The sequence below is a fragment of the Boleophthalmus pectinirostris genome, unplaced genomic scaffold (genome assembly GCF_026225935.1).
Source record: "Boleophthalmus pectinirostris isolate CB_2022bp ecotype Guang Dong unplaced genomic scaffold, ASM2622593v1 HiC_scaffold_5, whole genome shotgun sequence".
Classification (NCBI taxonomy): Eukaryota; Metazoa; Chordata; class Actinopteri; order Gobiiformes; family Gobiidae; genus Boleophthalmus; species Boleophthalmus pectinirostris.
Window position 1 is genome coordinate 23,143,362 of NW_026571404.1, and position 23,902 is coordinate 23,167,263.

The window sequence follows — 23,902 nt, forward strand, 5'->3', positions numbered from 1 at the left end:
CTTCACCACACGATGGCAGTGAATCGTTGTCATTGATAGCCTAGCCGTGCTACAAAAATCTTTACTTTTTTGTTTGTTTGTTTGTTTTTACATTTAACATTGGTCCCGCACATAAAACATGTAGACTATAGGCTTGGACTGCATGATCGCATACACATTAATCTTGTGGGACTACACTTGACAGAGGCAGAGCTCTGCTGCGTGCACCAGAGCAGAGAGACGTGCGGGTGAACTGTCATCGATTAATTATCTTAATAATTATCAAATAGAAACCACCGGTTAGATAGTGTATGCCAATGTGTATGACCGTATGCCAAGAGTGAAAACAGTGTGCGGAGGTGACCGGGTTCACCGTCGCACAGTTGGAGCCATAGACTGTATGGTTGGGGCTGTGTGACGTAGGGGTGGTGCTACAGCAGCAGCAGCAGCGCCGGTGCAGCCGCCGCGCACAGCTCAATGTGGGGAAATGACCGAGAGTGACCTCGAAGACGACACGCTGGTGTAGCCGCTGTTTGTACACACGCTTGTTTCAGCATTATTGCAATGTGCGCTGAGGTTTAGTCCGATCGTTATTTTCTCTGTGAAGGAAAGGGCCAAAGGCCATCTGTGAGTGCGTTATTACGAGTGTGTTGCCGTGGTGCTAACATTAGCGGGCTAAGCTAAGGTACGGTAGCCTGGTTTCTCGTCGCAGGCGTCAAGCCTTTTTCCTTTTTTTTCCTGCAGATGCTAAGCTAAGGCTAGGCTAACAGCTGTCATGGATAAAGCCAAGTCAATGATGGACAAGAAGGGGGCGTCGGGGCCCTTTCATATGGCTAATGGACAGAGCCAGCGGGGCTTTCAGAGTCCCACAATTGTGACAGCAAATGGAGCCTGCAGTAGCGGACACAACAGCCACAGCAACGGAGACAGCATGCACCATCTGCACCGAGGGGACGAGCCGGACTGCACCGGCTCCCCGGCCAAGAGGTCCAGGCTCCGGAGGAGGACCGAGTCCATACGGCGGAACAGACCCCGTGAGTATAAGTGCGAGTTAGTCAATAGCAGTGTCATTGCCGTGTGTCTAAGTATTTTGTTATAATGTGTAACACTTTCATTCATAGTAATCATGGATGGATATCATTGCCCATTTTGCTTTTTTTCCTTACACAAAGATGTTCGGTTGAATAATTCATGTATTGCTTTAAGGGTGAAACTGCAGGCTGTGCCCATTGACTGTATGTCCTAATGTCCATCCCGTTTCTCTCCTTTAAGCCGTCGTCGTCAGGGAGACCCCCTTTTGTTTTGTGGACCCTGTGGCTGCTGTTGGTGTGCTCTGATTGGTGGAGAGGCGGTGGTGAAAGAGCTCCTGATAAGTGGGCTTGGCTTGACTTGACCAATCAGCGCACCCCCTCTGTCTCCATGAGGCAGAACCCCGCCCCCTTATTTACTGGCGTGGTGCGCTTCCGCCTGATGTGACAGGGAGTCTGTTGGAAACTAGCAAAGAATGAGTTAAATTGTGCATGTTTGGCTGTGTTAAGCCATAAAAGAGTAGACACACTATCAAGGCCGCACTTTCTGCAAGACTGAAGTAGTTTTGACTTCACTTGTTAGCCAATAGTGCCTTCGACAATGAAGTTTGTTGGCGATAAGAAACCAGGTAAGTGTTCTCTGGTTTCTGCTGTTGTTTAGATCTTGGTTAAAATCAATAAGAAGGTGTCTCTTAAGTCAGTTTTGCTATTATTTTGGTTATAGGGGCTGAAGTAATTATTCATTGTACTAGTAGTATTCTGAATAGACAGACGTGGTATGCAGTTGTAGTCATTTGACAAAGTTGTTGGGATTGTTAGTGAAAGTGACAGCCCCTCACTCTTCTATCCCATCTGTCATTGCTTTTCTACCAGTATATTTGCTTTGCTTTGACTACTCAAAAGTATGCTCTGCTTGAGTACCATACCAGTTCTTTGACACTTGAGACTAGTACTACAAGTATATTTATTAATTTTATTTGATCAGGAAGTCCTATATAAAGGATCTTAAAGGGACAGTCCAAAACAAATGCACCATTTGATGTTAATAGAATGCCCTGCCTCATATTTAGGGCTTGGTATCATTAAGAAGTTGCCAGTACGATACATGCCTCAATACATAGGCCACGTTACAACACATATCTCGATACAGTGAGCTTTCAAAATCTATACAATATATTTCATATAGATTTGATGCAGTTCAATAAAAATAATGGTTAAGTCATGGCTGTGATACTAAAAGTCTTTGTTAAACCACTTCTTATGCAAAGTTTATATGAAACACACCAATTTTAATAATGAAAACAGTGAAAATGTCACATGAGTTGCACAAATGAGTTTCCCTTCACTAAACAAACAACAAAACTGTAGCACTGTAACAAAATTATTTTGTAAAATATACCAAACTGTTATATATACTGTGTCATCACATTAAACTATACGATATTTCAATATTTTTGCATACCCTTACTCATATTGCACGTGCTTACTCACATATCACCAAGAGACACTGCAGGTACATTTTGAAATATCCACGGCATCATTTTGAATAGCATCCAGCTGCTCTGATAAACCTGAATAACCTTTTGAGCTTTACTTGCGAACCAGTCCTTTAATTATACCGCAGATTATTATTATTATGAGCCGCGTATGTTGGCCAAATCAATTTACTATTCTACAATACTGCAGTTGTTATCTTGTTATCTAATAATATAGTTTTAAAACAATTATACGAGGAAGTATAATAGCCATAAGAACAGACTTATAATTGAGTTAGGACATTTGTCCAGGTGTGTATAGAAGTCACTGGCATCAGGGCAACTTGTACTGTGCATATTCTTGAAAGAGGCTTGTTGTTTGTCTGGTATCACCAATAGTAGGTCTGAGTCTTACAGATTTTCTTTAGTATTTCAGCTTTATCGACTCATATATGTGCATTCTCATTTACCCTCTCAAAGTTGTATTTGGAGTCATTCATGCATGTTTGAGTGATCTTTAATTGATTTTAATATTTTCAGGACTCCTTTTCCCATTTTCACCATCACAGCATATAAACACTGCTCAGTATTTACCTTATTCTCAAATTTTATTTTCTTAATGATACACGTAGGATTCGACAGCATTGCATAGTTATTTTGGTATTAAAAAAAAAAAAATCAGCATTTCTCTAGCATGGTGTGCTGCTGGAGGTCGGAGGTCCTGAGAGCTGCACAGCTCTTTGTTGTGATGATGTTTATAACAACATCATCTCCAACTGGGCACCACAGTTTTCTAATGTGGAAGTTGGGAGATTTGTTTTGTTTATTAATTCATTTAACATGAACATTGCAATTTAAAATGTCCAAATTATACCATGATGATTCATGGATGTCATAGATTATAACTATATAGCAGACATAATATGTCTTCTTTAAATGTATACCATGATGGCCTAGTTTAAAGAGGAATTTATCTATTTTATGGCAAAACTGCTGTTTGCATTGTAGCCTACATACTTTTATTTACAGAGACACCATAATGTTTTTAAGTTTGTGTATAATTTAGCAGTGTGTCTGCTTCTATAGTTGATGCTAGTCTATATAGCTAATGCAATGAATGAATGAATGACTTGTTTCTGAGAACATGTAGTATTGGTTACCTTCACAGACAGAATCACCTCCAGTTTTGTCTTTACCGATAATGGTGTTTTAATTCAGAAAGTGCTCAAGGGGGACTGCTTACAGACTGGCCATTGTTAGCATGAGAACAACTGTAGCTGTATCTGGGTAGTTTGCATGAGAACATGACATCCTAATACTTGGTCAATACAGAAAGACCCGGAATTGCACAATAAATATCTCCTTGTAAAATGTACATCTAAGCTAGGTGAGAATGGAATTTGAAAGGTTAAAGAGTAAACCACATAGTTAATAAAGAGGTGATAGGTGACACACACAAAAGGTCTAATCATTGCAAAGCACAAGGGAGTGCAAAGTCAAATACCCCTGTATTGTTAAGATGCAATTCACAATACACATATCTTGTAAAAAAAACAAACAAAAAAAACATGACGTCTTTTAAATAGTTGGTATTCAACAACAAACATATAGTGTTTCTCAGCGACTCGACCTGAAAGCACAAGAAGTGATTGTAATCTGAGAGTGGACTTTGCCTCAATAAGCCCAGAGAATCACTGCACTGCAAACTCTCACTGGGGTTTAGACAACTTCTGAGTTTAGAATTAGATGCACTGCCTAGGCCTGTCACCATAATTATTATATTAACCTCTCATTCAATATATGAAAGCTGGGACAATATATTTTGAGGTTCAAAATTAATTGTGTGCACAGTTTCTGTGCAAACGTTGTGAGATTTGGGGTATTTTTATTGTAATACAATAATATTTAAGCTGCAGAGGGTTGAATATGTGACTTCTCTGGATAATTATTCTAGGGTTCATTCTGTTCTTTATTTGTTCCAGCTCAGGCCTTTTAATGATACAGTCTATTTAATAATGATTTACTGGGATTATCCTGTTTTTACTGAAATTGAGGCATAAAGTTTCTATGTTATCGTTTATCACAGTATGTTTCTGTAGCGGTATATCATGCATGACATATAAACTGAATACCACAAAGGGCACTGTGGGCAAGTGTTGAAATGTCCACAGAATTTGTCTTTGACTAAGAGATTGAACTTGATCTCTATGAGAAACAGGATTATTGCACAAAACAGTCCTGTGTCCTCTTCATATGACAAAATTAAATTGTAGCACAGCAGAGAAGCAGGCAGAGTTTGCAGCTGTGCATGAGAACTGTGGCATTAGCAGTTGAATGTTTTCTACAATTGCATTTGTCAAAACAACCACATGTTTTCAGCTGCACAAGGTCCTTATTGTGACCTATGGCATCTACATTTTCTACATTTAAATTGTCCCACATAACTTCTACATTAAGACTCATGGTCAAGACTCTTTTACATAAGACTCATCACTCAGACAAAACTAGCAAACAGATTAAGACAATAAAGATAAGGAAGGGACAGAGACAGGAAAACATAAAAACAGGGGCTGTAAAAAGCTTGATCTGGTTTATCAGACAAAATATTGGAACTAGATTAGACAGAAAAGATATGCAATAGAACAGGTTAGAAAGAAAAGCTATGCAGTAGAGCTGGTTAGAAAGAAAAGGTAATTAGTAGAACCGGTGGAAAGCTTTATAAATGCAATCAGTTACAGAATACCTACATTAAATATTTTGTAATGTACGCCTTGACTCCTTGATTACCTAACTAACGATTGCCATCACTGAAGAGAAAAGGAAAAATCACTTTGTGGTGATTACATGTGGGATTTTTCTCACTAATACATTGCAGTTTGAAGCTTCAGTTTTCATGATGAAGTACTTTTTTCTTTGATTTTAGAGAAGTAACTATATTCTGGATACCACCAAATGAACTGTACCTGAATTCAGTTACTCAAAATTCATATTCTTAATACATACTTACAGAATTAGTTACGTCCCAAAACTGAAGTGAGAGCTGAAGACAAAGAAAATTCAGTCATGGATGGGGGTTTGGTTACCATGGAAACTAGTATTTTTTTTCTGTTTTGTTGACGTGGCAAAATTCAATGTATTACATTTACTTGGGAGGCCCTTTCTGTGGAGCAAATTTTTTTTTACTTATTTGTAATGTACTTGTTTGCTTTCTATGCACAGCCTTCCCCTGGTTTGGAATGGACATCGGGGGCACCCTAGTGAAGCTGGTGTACTTTGAGCCTGTTGATATCACTGCAGAAGAAGAGCAGGAGGAAGTGGAAAACCTCAAGTCTATCCGCCGCTACCTCACCTCAAATGTGGCCTATGGTGTGTACCCAGTATCACGCATGTATTCATTCATTTAGCTTTAAACCTGTAAATATGACCTCCTTCTTGTTTGTGAAGGTAAAACAGGAGTCCGGGATGTGCACTTGGAGTTGAGAAACCTGACCATGTGTGGCCGAACAGGGAATCTTCACTTCATCCGTTTCCCGATACAGGCCATGCACCGCTTCATTCAGATGGGCCGTGACAAGAACTTCTCCAGCCTACACACAACACTCTGCGCTACAGGGGGCGGAGCCTACAAGTTTGAGAATGATTTCCGAACTGTGAGTCTGATGTTGGCCTAATATCAAGCTATCCTATACCCAAGTCATAAACCAAAATAACACATTTACTTAGGGGCTTACACTTTCTCTTCTTTTTTATCTGTTGCTACTAAATTATTTTTGCAATCATATAAATATCTGATCCTAGGGGTGGGCGATATATCGATATTTTAAATATATTGAGATAGTTTTTAAACTCGATATGAATTCTGACATATCATATATATCGATATAATGCTTATATTCAATTCTGATTTCACCGCTTCGCTTGTTTACCTTCTCTCGTCGCCTTCGCGCGCCCCCGCCTCCCTGATTTTGTTCGCTCGTGTCTCCTTCACTTCTCACTACCACCGTGAACGCCGAAAGTTGGTGCCAGTGAAAAGCTTCAAGCACCACGAACCTTTTCCACCATTTACAGACAAAACCATCAGCAGCACATCCTCATATTCCACTGAGTCGCGTCCTTTAGCCCGAAAGAAGCTAAACGACCTGAGCTGCATGAGAAGTGCGCTGTTTATGCAAATGAGCCATGCGCTTAAGTTTCGTTTCTGTAAAATGTAAACACACGTGCGCAAAACTGCATTAAACACATTATTATCGCAAACGGGCTGATGTGGCTCTAGAGTCGTTATGCTTTATATATTGTAAAGTTTAGCAATGTAAAGTTTATTTATGCAGAATATTTTAATTAATAATCTGCTGCAGTGTCACTTGTACAATAGTGTTTGGAAACGTTGGGTTTGATCTGCAGTGGATTGTGGGATTAAACCTCAGAGCTCCTTACTGCTGGATAGGAACATGGATCTATTAAAATAAGGAACATCCTGAGCTTCTTCTGCTAAATGAGCTCATGGTTCTGGTTCTGGTTTGGATAACAGAGTTAATGCAAAGATGAGCTTGTGTTGAGTTGTTTTATTTATGAATGAAAAGAAGGAAATATGTATTATTTCTTTTATTTTACAGTTAAATTATTATTTATGTAATTAGGGTTTTTTATAATCTTAAATGTTCCTATATGAACTGCCGACCTCTTACAATTCAATTAAAAAAAAAAGGACCTTGTGGAATTTGGCAGATTTGTTTTTGCAGTTTTCAGTTTTAGGGGGTTATTTTTTCTTCAACATATATCGAGATATATTTATCGTATATCGAGATATTGCAAAATATATTGAGATATATTTTTTGATCCATATCGCCCAGCCCTATCTGATCCTAATATATTTGTCAGTCAGTGTCTATATAATCTTTGCAAACTTCAGTGAGTTCAGAGTTCACTTTTCGCCATTGTTTCTAGTAGATTAAATTTTTTAAATTTTATTCATTTTAATAAAAAATATAAGTATGGAGTAACAGAAAGGAGTAGACATGGAGTGAGTTAGCAGGAGATTAGTAAATAAAATGAAACATGAGTTTATTTAGCCTTTTATACATAAGCACCAATATACCATCTATTCATGTATGATCTTCTTTACTTGATGCATGGTGAGATCTTCTAACCCTACCCCCCCTTTCTACCTCCCCACCTTACTCCCTCCTCTCTCTCTCTCTCTCTCACTCTCTCTCTCACTCTCTCTCTCACTCTCTCTCTCTCACTCTCTCTCACTCTCTCTCTCACTCTCTCACTCACACTCACACTCTCACTCTCTGCCTTTCTCTCTGCCTTTCTCTCTGCCTTTCTCTCTGCCTTTCTCTCTGCCCCCTCTCGTAGATGGCTGATCTGGAGTTGCTCAAGCTGGACGAGCTGGACTGCCTGATCCGTGGTCTGCTGTATGTTGACCACGTGGGCTTCAACGGTCACCCCGAGTGCTACTATTTCCAGAACCCATTAGACACACAGAACTGTGTGAAGAGACCCTGCACTTTGGACAACCTTTTCCCCATGCTGCTGGTCAACATCGGGTCAGGCGTGTCTATCCTGGCCGTGTACTCTCAGGACAACTATAAACGGATTACTGGTACAAGGTGTGCAGCCCCACCTCAAATACAACCCACAAATGACTGATTATTTACTAGGGTCTCAATAATATAACCATTAACTTGCCTCAATGTTGCTCAACTAAAAGCTACTGGCAATTATTTATGCCATGCTGGAAAGCCTGTTAATGCTAACCAATGTGATTGGCTCTAACACCCAATATTTTCACATTTTATTCAACATATTTTAACAAATAAATCAGTCCTTACTTTATTTTTATGTTTTTTGTTTGTATTAAAATATGCCACTTGTGTATGATGTAACAGGATGTTGGATGTGACTGCCTTGTTTCTAGAAGTTTGTGGGTGGTTCTTTCCATTATGACAGTGTGAATGACAATAATAAAGACAAGGATATTTTTAGCTGCCTTTTTGTTTTTCCCCTTTGGCATTATGGAAATGTGATTTCAAAGTCCAACTAAACTCTTTCTTCCTGTATTTCCGTGTGTGCATAGGAGTATTGCCAAATATTTTTAATTCGAATGTCTTAACCGGGGTGTGTGACACTTTCCCCTTTCTTGTGCAGTCTTGGAGGTGGCACCTTTCTGGGCCTCTGCTGCCTGCTCACTGGCTGTGAGACATTTGAAGAAGCACTGGAAATGGCCAGCAAGGGCGATTCCACTAATGTGGACAAATTGGTCAAAGATATTTATGGAGGAGACTACGAGCGCTTTGGTCTACAGGGCTCTGCAGTGGCATCCAGGTTAGCCTACTCATTACAGTCCTACAAGCCATCCGATTTAAAGCATACTGTTTTAAAAGATATCTAGTGAAAAAAAACAACATAATTTTATGCTCTCAAAACAAGTGTCTTTCTGATCAGAGTGGTTATGTCCGCAGTCCAGTGTGTTCAAAGGTTCATCTGGTTTAGTGACCTGCTTTTATTGGCATCATAAACTCATGATATAAACATTCACAGTATCATAACTTGTCTCTCCTGAAGGTTATCATGACATTTTTGACAGTAATTGTTTCTTTATTTACTTAACTGTAGTTGTTTTTTTATGCAAAACAAGTTTTAAACAACTTTGATCTGATTTCTTTGAACCCAGTTTTGGTCACATGATGTGCAAAGAGAAGCGTGACAGCATCAGTAAAGAGGATCTGGCCCGGGCCACTCTTGTCACCATCACTAATAACATAGGATCCATCGCTCGCCTGGTCGCCGTCAATGAGGTAAGCACATACCTCTGATGCAAACTGTATGCTTACCAGGCACATGTTTGTTTGAATGTTGCACAACAGGTAATTTCACTTTGTCTAAATGAACTGTGTAGACCTCTGTGTTCTGTGGGCTTCTTTACAGTGTTGCCTTGTGACATAGCAATCAAGCAGCATTGTACAGGGCTATCACAGCACATGGACACGCGTCCTGTGTGTGTTAGCTACTGCCTACAGTAATAGTACTCTAATGTATTTCATTGTTTGTTCCTCCAGTGTATTTTCTAAGAATAAAACCTGCAAAGTGTCCTGGAATTAAGACGTGTGTATGATGAGGACTTAAGTTTGACACAATGAAGTCTGTAACTAAACCTTTGGCACCATGTCAAATTGCACAATAGAATATAGTGTACAGCATGCAGATAACCTTTTATTTTCCTTTGACATTTTCCATGAATTTTTAACAACGCTGGGGTCAGAAGCACACTGACCTGGATGCAGTCTCTCCTTAGGTCAACAAACCTAATCAAAGGTGGCAGTCTAAAAAAAGAGATAGAAAAAGAAAACAAGTAAACATCACTAGTAATACAACAGCAATACTACTGCTGTGCCCATCAACTCTCTGGCCCCACCTTGTGGTTGGAAAGTCAATCAACACAAAAACAAAGAAATTGTTGGGCAATATCTATCTTTGTAGTAGATCATTCTTATATTTAGATTTGTGCTTTGTTGTGCTTATTTCTGCAGAAAATTGAACGTGTGGTATTTGCCGGGAACTTTCTTCGTATCAACACAGTATCCACCAAACTGCTAGCCTATGCCATGGACTTCTGGTCCAAAGGGCAGCTAAAGGCACTCTTTCTAGAACATGAGGTAAGCAAAACTTACAAAGCCCTGTCATTTAAAAATTCAAATATAATCTAATATCTCCCTTGTTTTCTTTCTCAGGGGTATTTTGGAGCAGTGGGGGCTCTGATGGAGCTGCTCAAAGCCTCCGATGACCTGTGACCAGCACCTGTTTCTCTCAACTGTGATGTCAACTACTGTCGAAGCTCCGACTGTGTTTCTCAATGCTGCTCAGCGGTCTCCTGGAGGCCACTAAAGGAACTCTCAATGGGAGGGGATATACTGTAGATACAGAAACTGGGAAAAGCCATTTTATTAATTTATATTCTGTAAATAAGGATAACTTCTAATATTCTTCTCCCAAGCAGAGGCTCCCTTATAATAGAGATTTTATCATTGTAAGATTAATTTATGCTCTAATGTAATTGACTCTAGTGTTTCCTGTAACCTGTGGGAGGCATGGAGAGGTTTTGTTTTGCGTGTTTGTGTGAATAGCTACTGTAGCATTAAGTCTTTAACGCTGTAGTGCCCCAGTGACTGGTTGTGCAACATTTATGCAGAAATCTTTTTTATGTTGTCTGCTATACGACACCGTTTACATACACTCGGGCTTACAGTGAAGTCAAATCAAGTGCCAGTAGCTGTAATTGCCACCATGCTACAAGCGCGCTAAAGCCAAATTTTAAATATTCGTCCAACCTGCAGACTTTAAGTTAAACAGACATTGATAGCATTAGAAGTGTCCTAGGCTAGCTTCTTTTCATCCATTGCAACTCTGAGTTCTACATTGGTGGGACCAAGGCATTGTCTTCCTCCTGGTAGCACTACAGCAGAACTGGTCTGCCTCAGCATCCTTCATTCGTTCCCCTCTGTTGCCCAGTGACACATTGTCTAAGTGACCTAAACTACAGCGCCATCTGCTGCCTTGAAGAGTGTTACATGTCTGTATGTTACGGGACAGGACCAAGAGGGAAACTATTCCTAAAGGCATATGCAAACTGTATTTCTGACCCAGTAAGTCATTACACTCAGATGAACATGTGGCTTACAGGAAAAGGTACTGAAAAGGCATTAGTTTAATTTGTGTTGGCTACTATTTATTTTTCATTATTTGCAGAAAAATTCATGCCACATCATTATCATTTGAAGAGTTCAGTTGCAAAAACAGATATCTCAGTGTTGAAAAATTGGCAAACAGTATTTTTTTGTTGTTGCCATTTTCTACAGATATTATCAAAGACAATAATGTGAATTTTATCAAGGATGGGTGTAATATTATTTAGATTGCATTAAAATACATTTAGCTTAAGCCTAAAATCACTTTTTAAAATTGAACTTATCTGTTTTTGCAAATGACTCTTCAGTTATTGGTGAGCCAAACAAGCATTACTGAAGGATGGTGAGATCTAAAATCCCTTGCTTAACGTGGTTGTATTGTGTGTAATATGAAAATAGAATGAAGCTTTAAATGTAGTCTCCTCTGCTACCTTCTGTTTTTGTGTTAATACTCTTTTCCATTCTGCACTGTACTTAAACAAATGCCTTTTATTTTTTGTGCATTATCTTTTTTAATCATATTTTAACTTTTTGCATCATTCTGACGCCTCACTGTCTCCAGACTGATCTTGATGTTGTGTTCCTTAACCTTGTAGGCACAGTATTTTACAGTGAAAACAAAATAACAAAATCGTTCATTTAGTAACTTATTCTGATAGACCCAGATTAAATGATGACATAATGCTTTTTTTTTTCCTTTTACAAACTTGAGTTGATCCTTGTATTCCACTTTGACCCTCACAAACAACTTGCTTTTGAAATATGTGTAATCTTGAATAGATTAGTAGATGATTGTTCTAACTTAAAAAGAGGGGCATAACACTACTAATTCTCTGGGAAAAATGCAATGTGGTTGAAATTAAGACTAGTTTGAGTACCATGTCTTGTGTCAATGATGCATGATATCTGTTTTTTGTTTTGTTTTTTTGTCCCATCCTGTTTTTGCCTTGTTTTTTGTTTCATGTTTGCATTTTTAACCATAGCCTTGAGCAGGTGTCACCTCTGCTTTAAAATCCCATAACCTCCCCCATATGCCTTCACTTGGACTTAACTCACGTGTGTCCTTCAGTTACTATTTTTGTTTGTGATTTTTGTACCATGTAGTACATTTAACTTAAGTTTAAAAATAACAGGACATTTTATTACATTTTTATCTGTATTTTTGGTTAAGGTCAGTTTAGGCATTGAATTCAAAAAACTGTTCCACCATCATTCATCATGTTGTCATTCATAACTTTTAACTGTTGAAACTGTATTTTTTGTTGCTTTTGAGAAATGGAATCACATAATTCTTGACCCATATCTTCAGTATTCATTAACTTCTGTTTTTGTTAGAAAACCATTGATCTACTTAACATCACAGTATATTTTGTATATGAAAATAGTCTAGAGTATTTTGCTCTTGTGGGACCATGACAAAGAGAGCAGTGCATGTTGCAGTACTATTAGGAATGTTTACTAAATGCATTTAAAGACCAGTGAACAGGCTCTTTGAAGTATCCATTTAAAGGCTATGCAGTAACTTCTTCATTGATAAAACATTGCGCCAAACTCAGCCTTTTATGTCTTTCTGGATTGTTGGCTGGTTTTGTGTTTTTTTTTTTTGTTTTTTTTTTTTTTTTTATCCTGGATTTGTCCTGTTTTAGTCTTGATTAAGAGAGTTGTCTCCTTTTTAAGTTTTTATCCTGACCAGAAAGTGAGACCTGTTTAAAACTGGAATACGTATTTGATCTATGCATCTGTCTGTTTTTAAACTATGTTCCAGTTTGCGTTCACACTGCTTTTCCTGTTAAGAACTACTACATTATGTTCTATGGTTGTTTCTCCCCACACTGCATCATGATATGTAATATGGTCGAACTTCCTGTTGTGCTAATGTGTCATTGAAACCCTGGCAGGACTAAACCTTGCTTCTATGTGTGTATTTGATTGTACAGAGATTTTGTAAATAATATTAATAGGTTATATCCAACACCAGCAATCTGTCTGAGGATAGAGTTTAGCTCAGTGTGAGGGCGGGGTTTCCTGAACACTTTGAAATTCCAAAGCAGTGGCCGCTTGAAGCATATGGATAAGGTAATGTTAGTGATTAGTGTGTAGTCCTGCTGCTGTAGGCCCCAGTGTAAATCTGCAGGGGTCCAGTTAGTGTTTCAGAGCACTGATGGTGATGAGCCCGGGGTTCAGAGCCACTTCTGCTGCTGCTGTTAATTCTGGTTTGGAAGAAGAGGGTTAAAATGACTAATGACAAGACTCTCTGCCTTGTGCAATGTATGTTCTGATGTGAAGGGTTTTGTTTTTTTCTAAAATGGAATAAACCCAAAACTGTACAAGACCTTTGTTTGCAACCTTAATTGGTATGAGTGGCTGTTTTATATACAAAACATCAATTAATTCCTATCATAACTGTGAATGCTTGTAAGATCAGTCTAATCATTAGAGGGGCATTGTGTAACTTTTCTGGTGGAGGGTCTGTCAAATGCTCTCTTCATACAGATGTTACGTTTTGTATAGAATGTTTCACAGTATGGTATGGTCAGATCTGGGAGAGTTTTTTAAGTTATAAAACCACTTGTAATTTCATAGTAGAGCTGTTTAATGTCATAGTGTGGAACAATCCAGGCAGAGCAATGACATTTCCATAGAAACAAGCCAGTGACAGACCCTCAACAAAAAGCTACATAGTGCACCATTAAACATTTTTTTTACAAAATAGTTTAAGGTTAAAAATGTGGAATGAAACATCTCAATAGCACCCCTCACGCTCTCCTCGGGGTCACATTGACCCAAAGATTTTTTTTTTCCTTCTTGCTCTTTTGACACGGGTCAGTCAGACCCAAAAATGTATTTTCTCACCTGGCGAGAATTTATTTGAAAATAAATTTTTGGGTCTGATTGACCCTCCCCAAGACAGCGGGAAGGGGAAAAAAAATTCTTCGGTTCAATGTGACCCCGAGGAGAGCGTGAGGCTTTTAAGAAAAATCATGCCACATAATTATAAGTTATTCAGAGGTAATCTACAGTGAGATCTAAAATCCCTTGTGTAATGTTAACAGTACTGTTTGAAGCTTTAAATGTAGTCTCCTCTGCAACCTTTTATTTTGTGATAATACTTCATACTGCACTGTACTGAAACAAGTGCCTTTTAAATTTTGTGCATTATCTTTTTTAATCATATTTCAACTTTTTTGGATCGTTCGAATGCCTCACCATCCCAATATTAAACCTGATGTTATGTTCCTTAGCCTTGTAGGCACAGCATTTTACAGTGAAAACAAAATATCACTCATTTAGTAACTTATTCAGTTTGACCCAGATAAAATGAAACATTTCAGCAGCACCCTACATCTTTATTTATTTATTTAGTTAGTTAGCTAGTTAAATAGTTAGTTAGTTTAGACACATTAGCCTTAACAGGAGAGATGCATTGTGCCAGATTGTAGCACTAGAGCTAATTTCCACCTGTGGGAACTGAGGAAATTAGTTACAAATTAATGAGTAAATGTTTCCAAGTCTCTAGTGTTCCAAGAATGTGATCCTGCTAAACCTATTGCAGTGTATACTAGTATATTCATCTGTTTCAGCTTTCTATCACTGTTGAGGACTTTTCACCATTAAAAAGCTAAAATAATTTGTTTTAATTGGTTAATGACTATGGCAGCCGTCCGAATTTTTCATCAATATGAAATCCATGGATGACATATTACAGTCACTAGTTGTGGGAGAAGGACAAAGGGTACCTTGACACTGCACTGTAATGTTGAAGTGTAAACTGCCTGAAACAAGTCAAACCAATACAAACAAATTAGGAAGGACTATCTGTGAAATGTAGCTGGGGTCAAAGGTGGATGTTCAGTTGGAGGAGGTGGTCAGGGATGATCATGAACAACACAATCATATACAGAGTCTAGTGTGCAGATTTTCTCTAAAATGTCCAATTACATCAGATCAAATAACCTGCTGTGTTTTTACTTCAGATTTATAGACACATATCCTGAATATTTTAGTCATCTTCACTGTAGGTGTAAGAATTGAAAATAATGCATTGATCGTAAAACATATTCAGTTTAGTGATACAACTACATCAGTCAGTGAAGATGACCAAGCTTCCAATGTAAAAACCCACAGTGTTAAAGTAAAAAGCAATTTTTAAAAAAAAGTCAGCGGCGCTCTGTTGGAATTAGAATAAAATGGTTACATGGGACAAGCAAAGGGGTTTCGACACATGTGGCGTCTTGGTCAGGGCATCAACAACTAGATCAGTGTTCTGTTGTAAATAAACATCAAATAAAGTTCATTCAAAGCATTTGTCACAGTAAGAGACAGGAGGATACTGAACAAACTGCTCTTCATCATGGACACTCCTGCTCACCCACTGCACCAGACTATAGAGGGACAGAGGAGCTCATTCTCCAACAGCTCCACTCAGATAGTGACAGATACAGGACTACATTCATATCATACTACTTACAGCTGTACAACAACTCACTCTTATGTAACAGATAACCTTTTGTCAGGTCAATCACTATTTCATATTTGCACTGTTTCTCCTTGCCCACCTCTTGTATATAGCCGAGATATATTTTGCATATTTACTATATTTTTATATATATTCATGTATTTTTACCTGTACATATACATTTGTCTATTTGCTTTATTTGACAATATTCTCTTGCTATTTTTGTTACTTATATTTAATGTATTATTATTATTATTACCATTTATATTTTTGCTTTTTGTTATTATATTTATTGTGATGTGTGAGCTACTATGTCCAAGTTATTCCCTTATGGTTCAATGAAATTTGTCCAAGTCTAAGTCTACATAGGGTTCAGAAAATATATTAATAGCAGGTCATTATAATTAGTACATGCTTATGATGTCTATTTAATCCATCTAAAATGATCCTAACCTACCATTAACCTTTGTAGTCTTGACATCTGCTTATATTCACTTGAACCCTTTATGCAAATGTTTTTTGGCTCCCTCCCCTGGACCCCCTCCCTCCTTTCTCTTCTCCTCACTGAGCTGCTGTGCTTCACTTCTACATAGTCTGCAGATGCTTCTTGGAGCGCACACAGGGCTGGTCTCTGCTTGCTCACTTTACAAGCATGAAACACTAAAGAGAGAGAGGCAGAATAAATGGCAGCTAAGGTATGTTAATTATTTTATTTTTTCAGAACCAAGATCTTTTTGTCCCATGTGAAACCATATTTGAGCTTTAACATTCACAGTTTTGGAACAGTTTTGTTGAAGAACATCCAAATTGTACAGTTTTTGCTCTAACTCTTTTGCTGATTTCTTAATTGATACCTTCTAAATTAGCCTTTTTGATGCTCGTGAAGTGATGTTGTGATGGCAGGTTGCCAGTTTACTTTGCAGCATGAGGGGAATTCTCAGTTGATAACTCCAGTAAATCAATATGCAGGTGCAGACTTGTTTGTCCAGTTGAACTTACAGCACCACAGTTGATGAAACCAGAGAGCCAATGCAGTGACCTTTGGCCAGGTGAATGAGGGCAGTTCATTAGAAATATGGACAAGGAAATGCACCATGACGGTAACAATATAATAAGAATTTATTTTTGGTATAGTTAATGCAGAGGAGTTTGTTTTGTTAGAACTTTTTACAGGGGGCAGCTATAGGTAAATATTAAAAAGGTACTAATGCTGCTAAAGGTTTAACAGTCTAGTACTTTCTAGTACTACTCACACCTGATTGGGTTTGAGTAATAACTTTAACAATTTTAACTAGGAGGAATGCAAACAAAACACAGCTGGGGAGAGGTGGTTTGTACAAAGAGCTCTCATAAATGGACTCTCACGTGGATCCTAACCCGTTTCAGTGGAGGGGCAGGAAGAGGGGGAGCTTATGGTCTAGAGGTTGACATACAAGTGCAGGAAGTGGTGCAAGAGTTTTAGGGGAGTCTCTAGACAGCTCTCGTTTTGCCCCTCGCCTCTTTGAAGAATCTCACCCCTTATCCAGGTGGCCACGTGGAGCGGACCCCTGACCTCTGACCCCGACATGATGTTTGTCCCTTCCTAGGCCACAGCTTTGACACAAGACATGTCACATGCCTGAAGCTTGAAGCCAGTTGGGAAAGTGTAAACAGTATATAGTTGTGAAAATTATGAAGGAAATAAAAATGTCCAGAAATGTAAACAACCATATATCTTCACCAAGCACTCAATTAACCTGTTATGGCAGACATATATGTGTCAAGGGAGACTAGTGCTGAGTCAAGTTGTTTAAAGAGGTTAGAGATCGGATTACATTTCACCAGGGAAAACAACATATGCATATCTAGTCCACAAACCTACAGCCCTGTACTGTGAACGCAATGTATAGAATAATCCAGAGACACTTTTAAGGAGTCACTTTGAAGGTTTGTGTTTTTATCAGAATTCATTTAAGAGGAAGCCTGTTTACTGTAGCGGGCTTTTGTTGCATGTTGTTATTTTAAGTGGGTCAAAAGTTTGTCTGAATATTTTGGTTTTCTGTTTGTCTACTTAAGGCTTAACCGTTAAATAAGATATTGTATGATGTCACTTTTCTGGTTATGGGTTAGCTATCTGCTTATCTCCAGTTACTGCTTTGTTTGGAATTTTACATAGTATATCATGTTTGTACTTTGGGCATGTCTTTTTAATTGTCATGTTTGCAGTCCATTTTATATCTGTTTTGGACTGTAACTTCTTTACAAAAGCTTTTCTTACTTTATCTAGTGCCAGAAATAGACAGAATAACAGATAGCACCGTTCATAAAGTCTATAGCCATCATTGTAGTCAAAAGGAGGCACTTTAACCATGGTGTTCCATTATGTTCCACTGTGGTCTGGATAGTTTTAATGTCTTACACATTTGTGGCAATATCCTTGAGGTCATGTTTTTCACTGGCATATTTTCACTTGTAACTTTTTGATGTTATCAGAATGTTTCAAACTCTGTTCAGGAAAGCTTGTCCTTTCAGCATGTTGAATATTATGTCAAATCTTCATCAGCATTTTATGTTTACTTTTTGTTTAGTCATGGTTTTTGGTTTTTGTTTAGGAGCCGAAGAGGAGGACTCTAGAGGAATATGGTAACATCAGAGGCTCTGGAACGGATCTAGTCACAACTGATGAACTGCGCTGCTGACAGTGAACAAGAGCAGCCCTGATACTCGAGAGAGGAGGTTAAACGGAGCCCACTGATTCAAGAGTGCACCCAGAGCCATGGCAAAGGAGGCTAGGGGGTCCAGGGCCAGAGAAGGGGGCTGGGGGTGGATGATTGTCGCTGGGTGTTTCTTAACCAACATCTGCACTCGCGCTGTTACCAGGTAGGGCTGCATTACTTTCACTTGACCACTCTGAAGCTTTTCTCTGACAGCTTGTCCTCTATCACTACATCCACACATCTTTTATATATAATTTTATATAATGTATTGATTATATATTATATAAAATTATTGGTACATATAATGCATATAATAATGTGTATATCTGCCAAAGTTCCACAAAAAATGTTGTTGATTGACATTACAGTAGACAGAATATTTATGTTTTGTTTCTACTTTTTATTCAGTTTTTACCCCACCCTTGTTCTAAAACAGGTTAATATTATATCACCAAATTAAAGAATACATAAAAAATATAATATATACTTAAAAATAATAATAATCATGATCATAAATGTATAAAAATATGTATGAAGAAAGGGAAAAAGGGAGGAGAAAAAAAGGATTATACTGACTACTCCAAAGGGATGCACTGATATGATTCAGAAAAAATGACTGGATAGCACAACGGTTTCAGGATAAAAGGTCAGGGTTGGGCTAATCAATTACTATTTAATGGTTATTGTTGGCCAACAATGTGCAATAATATTTGAACTCAATGCTGCTCCATAGTTCCCTGAAAAATAACTAACAGCTACACAGCACTACCAGTCACATGTTTGGACTCTTTGGACTGAGCATCCCCTGAAATGGTTTTCATTTCATTTAATGTGCCTTGTCAGGAGAGACACAGAGACAGAGAGATGGAGAGAGAGAGAGAGAGAGAGAGAGAGAGAGAGAGAGAGAGAGAGAGAGAGGGGGGGGGGGGGGGGGGGGGGGGGAGTATTGGATAATTGCTTTGTTCCCTCTTGGCAAAGTAGTGATCCAGCACTCCCTCTCTACGGGTTGCTGTTTTGTTGTTTTGCTGTTTTGAAGAACCTAAAATATAAAACAGGTTTATTTCACACTTTGTTTACTACATTCCATGTGTGTCCTTCAGTGAGAATCTGCAGTGTAAACACATATGAAAATAAAGAAAAAACATTGAATGAAAACGCATGTCCAATCGTGTATAATAATTTCTACAAAAGGTAAAAGTTAATTTGGGCAAATAAATTTATTTCAGTTGGGCCATGTTATGGATTTTTAAAAATGGATTAAAAAGCATTGGCAAATTTGGTTATTATTGGCCACAACAGCAAAACAAACATTGGATAATGGTATTGGCTAAAATATATCTATATCAGACCATTCCTAATTAGAAAGGCACCAGCATTTGTTTATTCATTATTTTATAACTTGACTGATATTTTCTTTTTTTCCTTTGCAGATGTGTGTCCATATTCTTTATAGAGTTCCAACAGCATTTTGGGCGGGATTATTCCTCTACAGCCTGGATCCACAGTACTATAGATGGGATCACAATGTTTTGTGGTAAGATCAAAACAGCTTCACTAGAAAAATACTATATATTTCTGTTTCTATGTTGTAACTGTCTTTTTGCCCCTCCAGCTCCTCTGGGGGGTTTTCTGGGCAACCACTTCTCATGCAGGTCTATAGTGATGGCAGGAGGTCTCCTGTCTTTCACTGGGATGGTGCTCAGCTCATTTGCCACTAGTTTGCCTTATCTGTACATTACCATGGGGTTTGTAACAGGTAAAGGATGAAAGTTCCCCAACAATTTACTTAATATGTATACTTAATAAGAAATATTGCAGTAAATAAATACATGCAATTCTTAGGGCTTGGTTTTGCTTTGAGCTACACTCCGTCAGTTGCGATGGTGGGAAATTACTTCCATGAGAGAAAAGCACTGGCCTATGGCATTGGCCTCTCAGGTAATTACAATATAATTGTATACCATGACATTGCTTTGCTTAAATATTTTTCTATCTGTCTATTATTACTATAGATTTTAAATATTTCAGCAACCTCATATCATATTTTTTATTTGATCTATTTGTTCATTTTGTGCCAAATTGCATCTTATTCTACTCTCAAGAGCCAGTTGTATTTGTAGGTGTCACTGGCTCTGTCCTTGTCCAATAAGAATTACTTTCACAGCCAAAAAAACAGAAACAGCCCTCATCATCTTATTAGAAGTTGTATTTTCTCCAAAACCTTGCTTTATAGTATATAATAATAGGTTTATTTTGACTGTGCTGTGTGTGATTGTAAATGCAGGCAGTGGCATTGGGACGTTTATCCTGGCCCCTGCCGTCCAGCTGCTCATAGAGCTGTACTCGTGGAGAGGGGCTCTGCTGGTCCTTGGGGGGTTTGTGGCCAATCTGTGTGTTTGTGGGGCCCTGTTGAGGCCCGTCAAACCCAAATCTAAAGCAGCAGACAGGCAAGTATTCAGTTTCTGGGTAGTCTTAAGATCAGAATATCTGAGGTTCTGAACTTGTGCTTAGTGATTATGTAAATTAAAATTGAGCTTTTAAATGTGTTATGTTATGTTTTAGTTACTTCATCTGTTTGTTTGTTTTTTCTCAAAGTTGTATTAGAGTTGATTCATGCACGTTTTAGTAACTCTGCACTGTCTTGCAAACACAGCTTGAGTGCTCAGTAAATGTCTGTATTCACCTGCCCCCGTCTCAGCCCATGTCTCTGTTATGCTTTAAAAAAAAAAAAAAATCTGATTCTGAGTCATAGATGTAAGGTTCAAAAATGTCTTTTTCAAAAATACAGAAAGGTACTGCTTGAAACTGTGAAAGGCCACTATGAAGAGGCTGGTCTTCTCAGTTCTGCAGTTGCAATAACAAAATATAAGATAATGATCTACACAATTTAGTTTAACACTAAATACCCCCCAAAAAACAACAAACCACATTTGACTGACAAACATGTTTTACAAACATTCAAATGTAAAATGTTTTTATTTTATTTCCAAAGGATATGGGATGACGAGATTGCTGCTCAGAAAGATTATGTGACATCAAAAATTGACTCAAAAAACACTGAACTGATTTCATCAGATCTCACTAAAGAGGAGCTGGCTCATCTTGAACAAAATAACTGCAACAACAACAAAACTATTGAGAACCAGATGCTGGAGAGCTTGAACCTGAAGAACAAGAGCATGGACAAAGCAGGGCAGAACTTTTTATCTGGTGATGCTAATCTCACCTGCAGCTGCATTGTGAGCCCAAAACTCTGCAGGCTCTGTCTGTGTCTGGAGTCAAAGGAGGAGTTCAGTTTCCTGTTGCACCCAGACTTCCTCATCCTGCTCGTGTCTGTGCTGTTCATGGCATTCGGCTGCAGTGCCCCTCTGGTCTACCTGGTTCCCTACGCCCTCAGTGTGGGTATTGAGCATCAGCACGCCGCCTTCCTCATGTCCATATTTGGAGTCAGCAGCATCGTGGGGAACGTCACCTTTGGTTGGATCACAGACAGGCCGTAAGTGTTTGGGAAACTGTGAATATAATGATTATTTGGTTCAATATGTGTTCATCTACATATATCATTGTCTTAGCTTTTTATATGAAAACATCAAATGAATGTCAAGTACATTTCATAGGATTTAACAAGTACTGTATTTTCTGATCTTAGAGCAATAGTAGTAACAGTAGTAAGAATGTGGACCCAATGACTGGACCCAACACGTGCATGTGTTCATCTTTGTCTGTGTCTGTGTACTCATATGTGTACATTGTTAGGTAATGTACTACTCTTCAAATAGTTTCTTGCATCATAGTACATGTATAATGGACCAGAGAGGAAGCCAAGGTACCTCAGTCATTATCCAAAGTGGGAGGAGGTAGATTACATAAGAGTCTTTTTGGCCTTTGTCAGTGTTTCATTGTTTTCAAATCTTCTCTATACATTCCACTGTTAAAAGATACAGTTATGCAGTAACAAGATACTTGAGCTTGCTGTTCTGACAAACCAGGTGCTTTGTAAACACAGCCGTCAGTATTGTTTTAAATTGTTTTTCCCTTGTGAAGCCATAGGAAATATACTTCAAAAGTGGCATATTCATTTGGCTCGAGATTCTCTTCCTCACAATCTCTTTTAGCCATGGGACTGGCATAAGTTGGACTCTTGCTTAATCAAACACAATTCATTTGTCTGATCCAAACATACTGTATTTTGCAGATTCATAAAGAAATACCGCCTGCTGAACTACATGTGTGCAGTGTTGATGGAGGGGCTGTGCTGCATGGTCCTGCCATTTCTCTTCTCTTTCCCAGCCCTCGCTGTGTGTGTGGTTCTCTATGGATACTTTGATGGGGCCTATGTGGCACTCATCCCAGTGGTAGTCTCAGACGTGGTTGGACCCTCATACTTGACCCCTGCTTTGGGTGTAGTCTACTTTCTCCATGCTATACCATATCTGGTCAGCCCACCCATTGGAGGTAACACTTCAGCTGTTACATTAGTGTCTCGAGTTTATCTGATGCTGATGTTGCATAACATTCTTGTCTTTGTGTAGGTCTGCTGGTGGATACTACAGGTGCGTACACCTCGACCTTTCACCTCTGTGGGGCCTCCTATGTCATCTCAGCTGGAATATTAACAGCTGCCATAGTAGCCAAGAGGTGGCGGAGTTCCAAGTCCACTTCTGTTGTATAATACACCTCCAACTGCAAAGCACCATATGGAACATTGCAGATCTTTTAAACACCAGGTGGAACAATTATGCAATTCCAGAAGCCACGACTATCCGGACATCCATGTGAGCAGAGGACACAAAAGCAGATTTATTTTTTTACTTTTCATGCAATATATAGTGTTCATATTGTCCATACCCTGCCATCTTTGGTGCTATTTCTTTTTTGTTTTTTTTTTTTTCAGTTTTTTTATCATGACACTGTTACAGTCAATATTTGATATAAATAATGACTGAACTTACAAATTATAATTTATAATGCTTTTAATCATGTAATGTGTACAAGTCCCAAGGTACAAAGACTTTTCAACTTTTCAATATAAGCTAATTTTGATATGATTTTTCTATAACAATGATGTAAGCCTTTTCTACTCTTCAATTTACCTCAGAATAATGGTGACGACTGATTTATGTGTAGGTGGTTTGACTTGTTAATGTTTCATTTGCCAAAGATTGTTTCACGTTTTATGTTTTTAGATTTTGATATGAATATACATGATTGTTTTTGTTTCCCTCGAAAGGGCAACATACAAAAAAATAAAAAACAAACTTTGAGAAAAGAAAAACTGTGATATCCTTCCACTGAAACAGACCTGTCAGGTGAGAAAGTTGTGACAGAACAATATAATGATGATATATAAATGTTTCTATAGCTGCATGAACGTTTACATGTGTAAATGTTGACTCAAATTCTATTAATGTCTGTATAATGTCACCACATAATGTGGGTTATAATATAGGATCTGTTCAATATCCAAAAAACTAACTAACTAAAAATGGCTTGAGGATCCCTGTTTATCCAGCAGGTACAACCACAATTGACATAATCTATTGTAATCCATGCCACTACATCAACTCTGTAGATTATTAGC

General features: G+C 38.3%; 2 protein-coding genes across 4 annotated transcripts; both read left to right on the plus strand.

Moving 5' to 3' along the window:
• Nucleotides 1-425: 425 nt before the first annotated feature.
• pank1a (pantothenate kinase 1a) lies at nucleotides 426-13,501 on the plus strand. 2 transcript variants are annotated; one of them, XM_020921298.2, is made up of 8 exons: nucleotides 426-1,013; nucleotides 5,702-5,848; nucleotides 5,927-6,132; nucleotides 7,841-8,094; nucleotides 8,633-8,809; nucleotides 9,159-9,282; nucleotides 10,015-10,140; nucleotides 10,216-13,501. In XM_020921298.2, the coding sequence occupies exons 1-8, from the start codon at nucleotides 755-757 to the stop codon at nucleotides 10,273-10,275; spliced, it is 1,353 nt and encodes a 450-aa protein (XP_020776957.1). In that variant the 5' UTR covers nucleotides 426-754; the 3' UTR covers nucleotides 10,276-13,501. The 2 variants fall into 2 exon arrangements, with proteins under 2 accessions (XP_020776957.1, XP_020776958.1); XM_020921299.2 differs by lacking the exon at nucleotides 426-1,013 and adding an exon at nucleotides 1,451-1,636.
• Nucleotides 13,502-16,224: 2,723 nt separating this feature from the next.
• On the plus strand, nucleotides 16,225-23,169 carry LOC110157165 (monocarboxylate transporter 12-B-like). 2 transcript variants are annotated; one of them, XM_055162730.1, is made up of 9 exons: nucleotides 16,225-16,320; nucleotides 18,217-18,484; nucleotides 19,752-19,855; nucleotides 19,934-20,077; nucleotides 20,164-20,259; nucleotides 20,606-20,768; nucleotides 21,314-21,817; nucleotides 22,517-22,776; nucleotides 22,854-23,169. In XM_055162730.1, exons 2-9 carry the CDS (start codon nucleotides 18,381-18,383, stop codon nucleotides 22,991-22,993), a joined length of 1,515 nt encoding a protein of 504 aa, XP_055018705.1. In that variant the 5' UTR covers nucleotides 16,225-16,320; nucleotides 18,217-18,380; the 3' UTR covers nucleotides 22,994-23,169. The 2 variants fall into 2 exon arrangements, with proteins under 2 accessions (XP_055018705.1, XP_055018704.1); XM_055162729.1 differs by lacking the exon at nucleotides 16,225-16,320 and adding an exon at nucleotides 17,514-17,551.
• The last annotated feature ends 733 nt before the right edge of the window (nucleotides 23,170-23,902 follow it).

Coding starts and splice junctions, on each gene's coding strand:
- LOC110157165 (XM_055162730.1), top strand. CDS start 18,381: ATGGCAAAGGAGGCTAGGGGGTCCAGGGCCAGAGAAGGGGGCTGGGGG. Junction 20,078..20,163: donor TACCATGGGGTTTGTAACAG/GTAAAGGATGAA, acceptor TGCAATTCTTAG/GGCTTGGTTTTGCTTTGAGC. Junction 22,777..22,853: donor GGTCAGCCCACCCATTGGAG/GTAACACTTCAG, acceptor GTCTTTGTGTAG/GTCTGCTGGTGGATACTACA.
- pank1a (XM_020921298.2), top strand. CDS start 755: ATGGATAAAGCCAAGTCAATGATGGACAAGAAGGGGGCGTCGGGGCCC. Junction 8,095..8,632: donor AAACGGATTACTGGTACAAG/GTGTGCAGCCCC, acceptor TTTCTTGTGCAG/TCTTGGAGGTGGCACCTTTC. Junction 10,141..10,215: donor CACTCTTTCTAGAACATGAG/GTAAGCAAAACT, acceptor TTTCTTTCTCAG/GGGTATTTTGGAGCAGTGGG.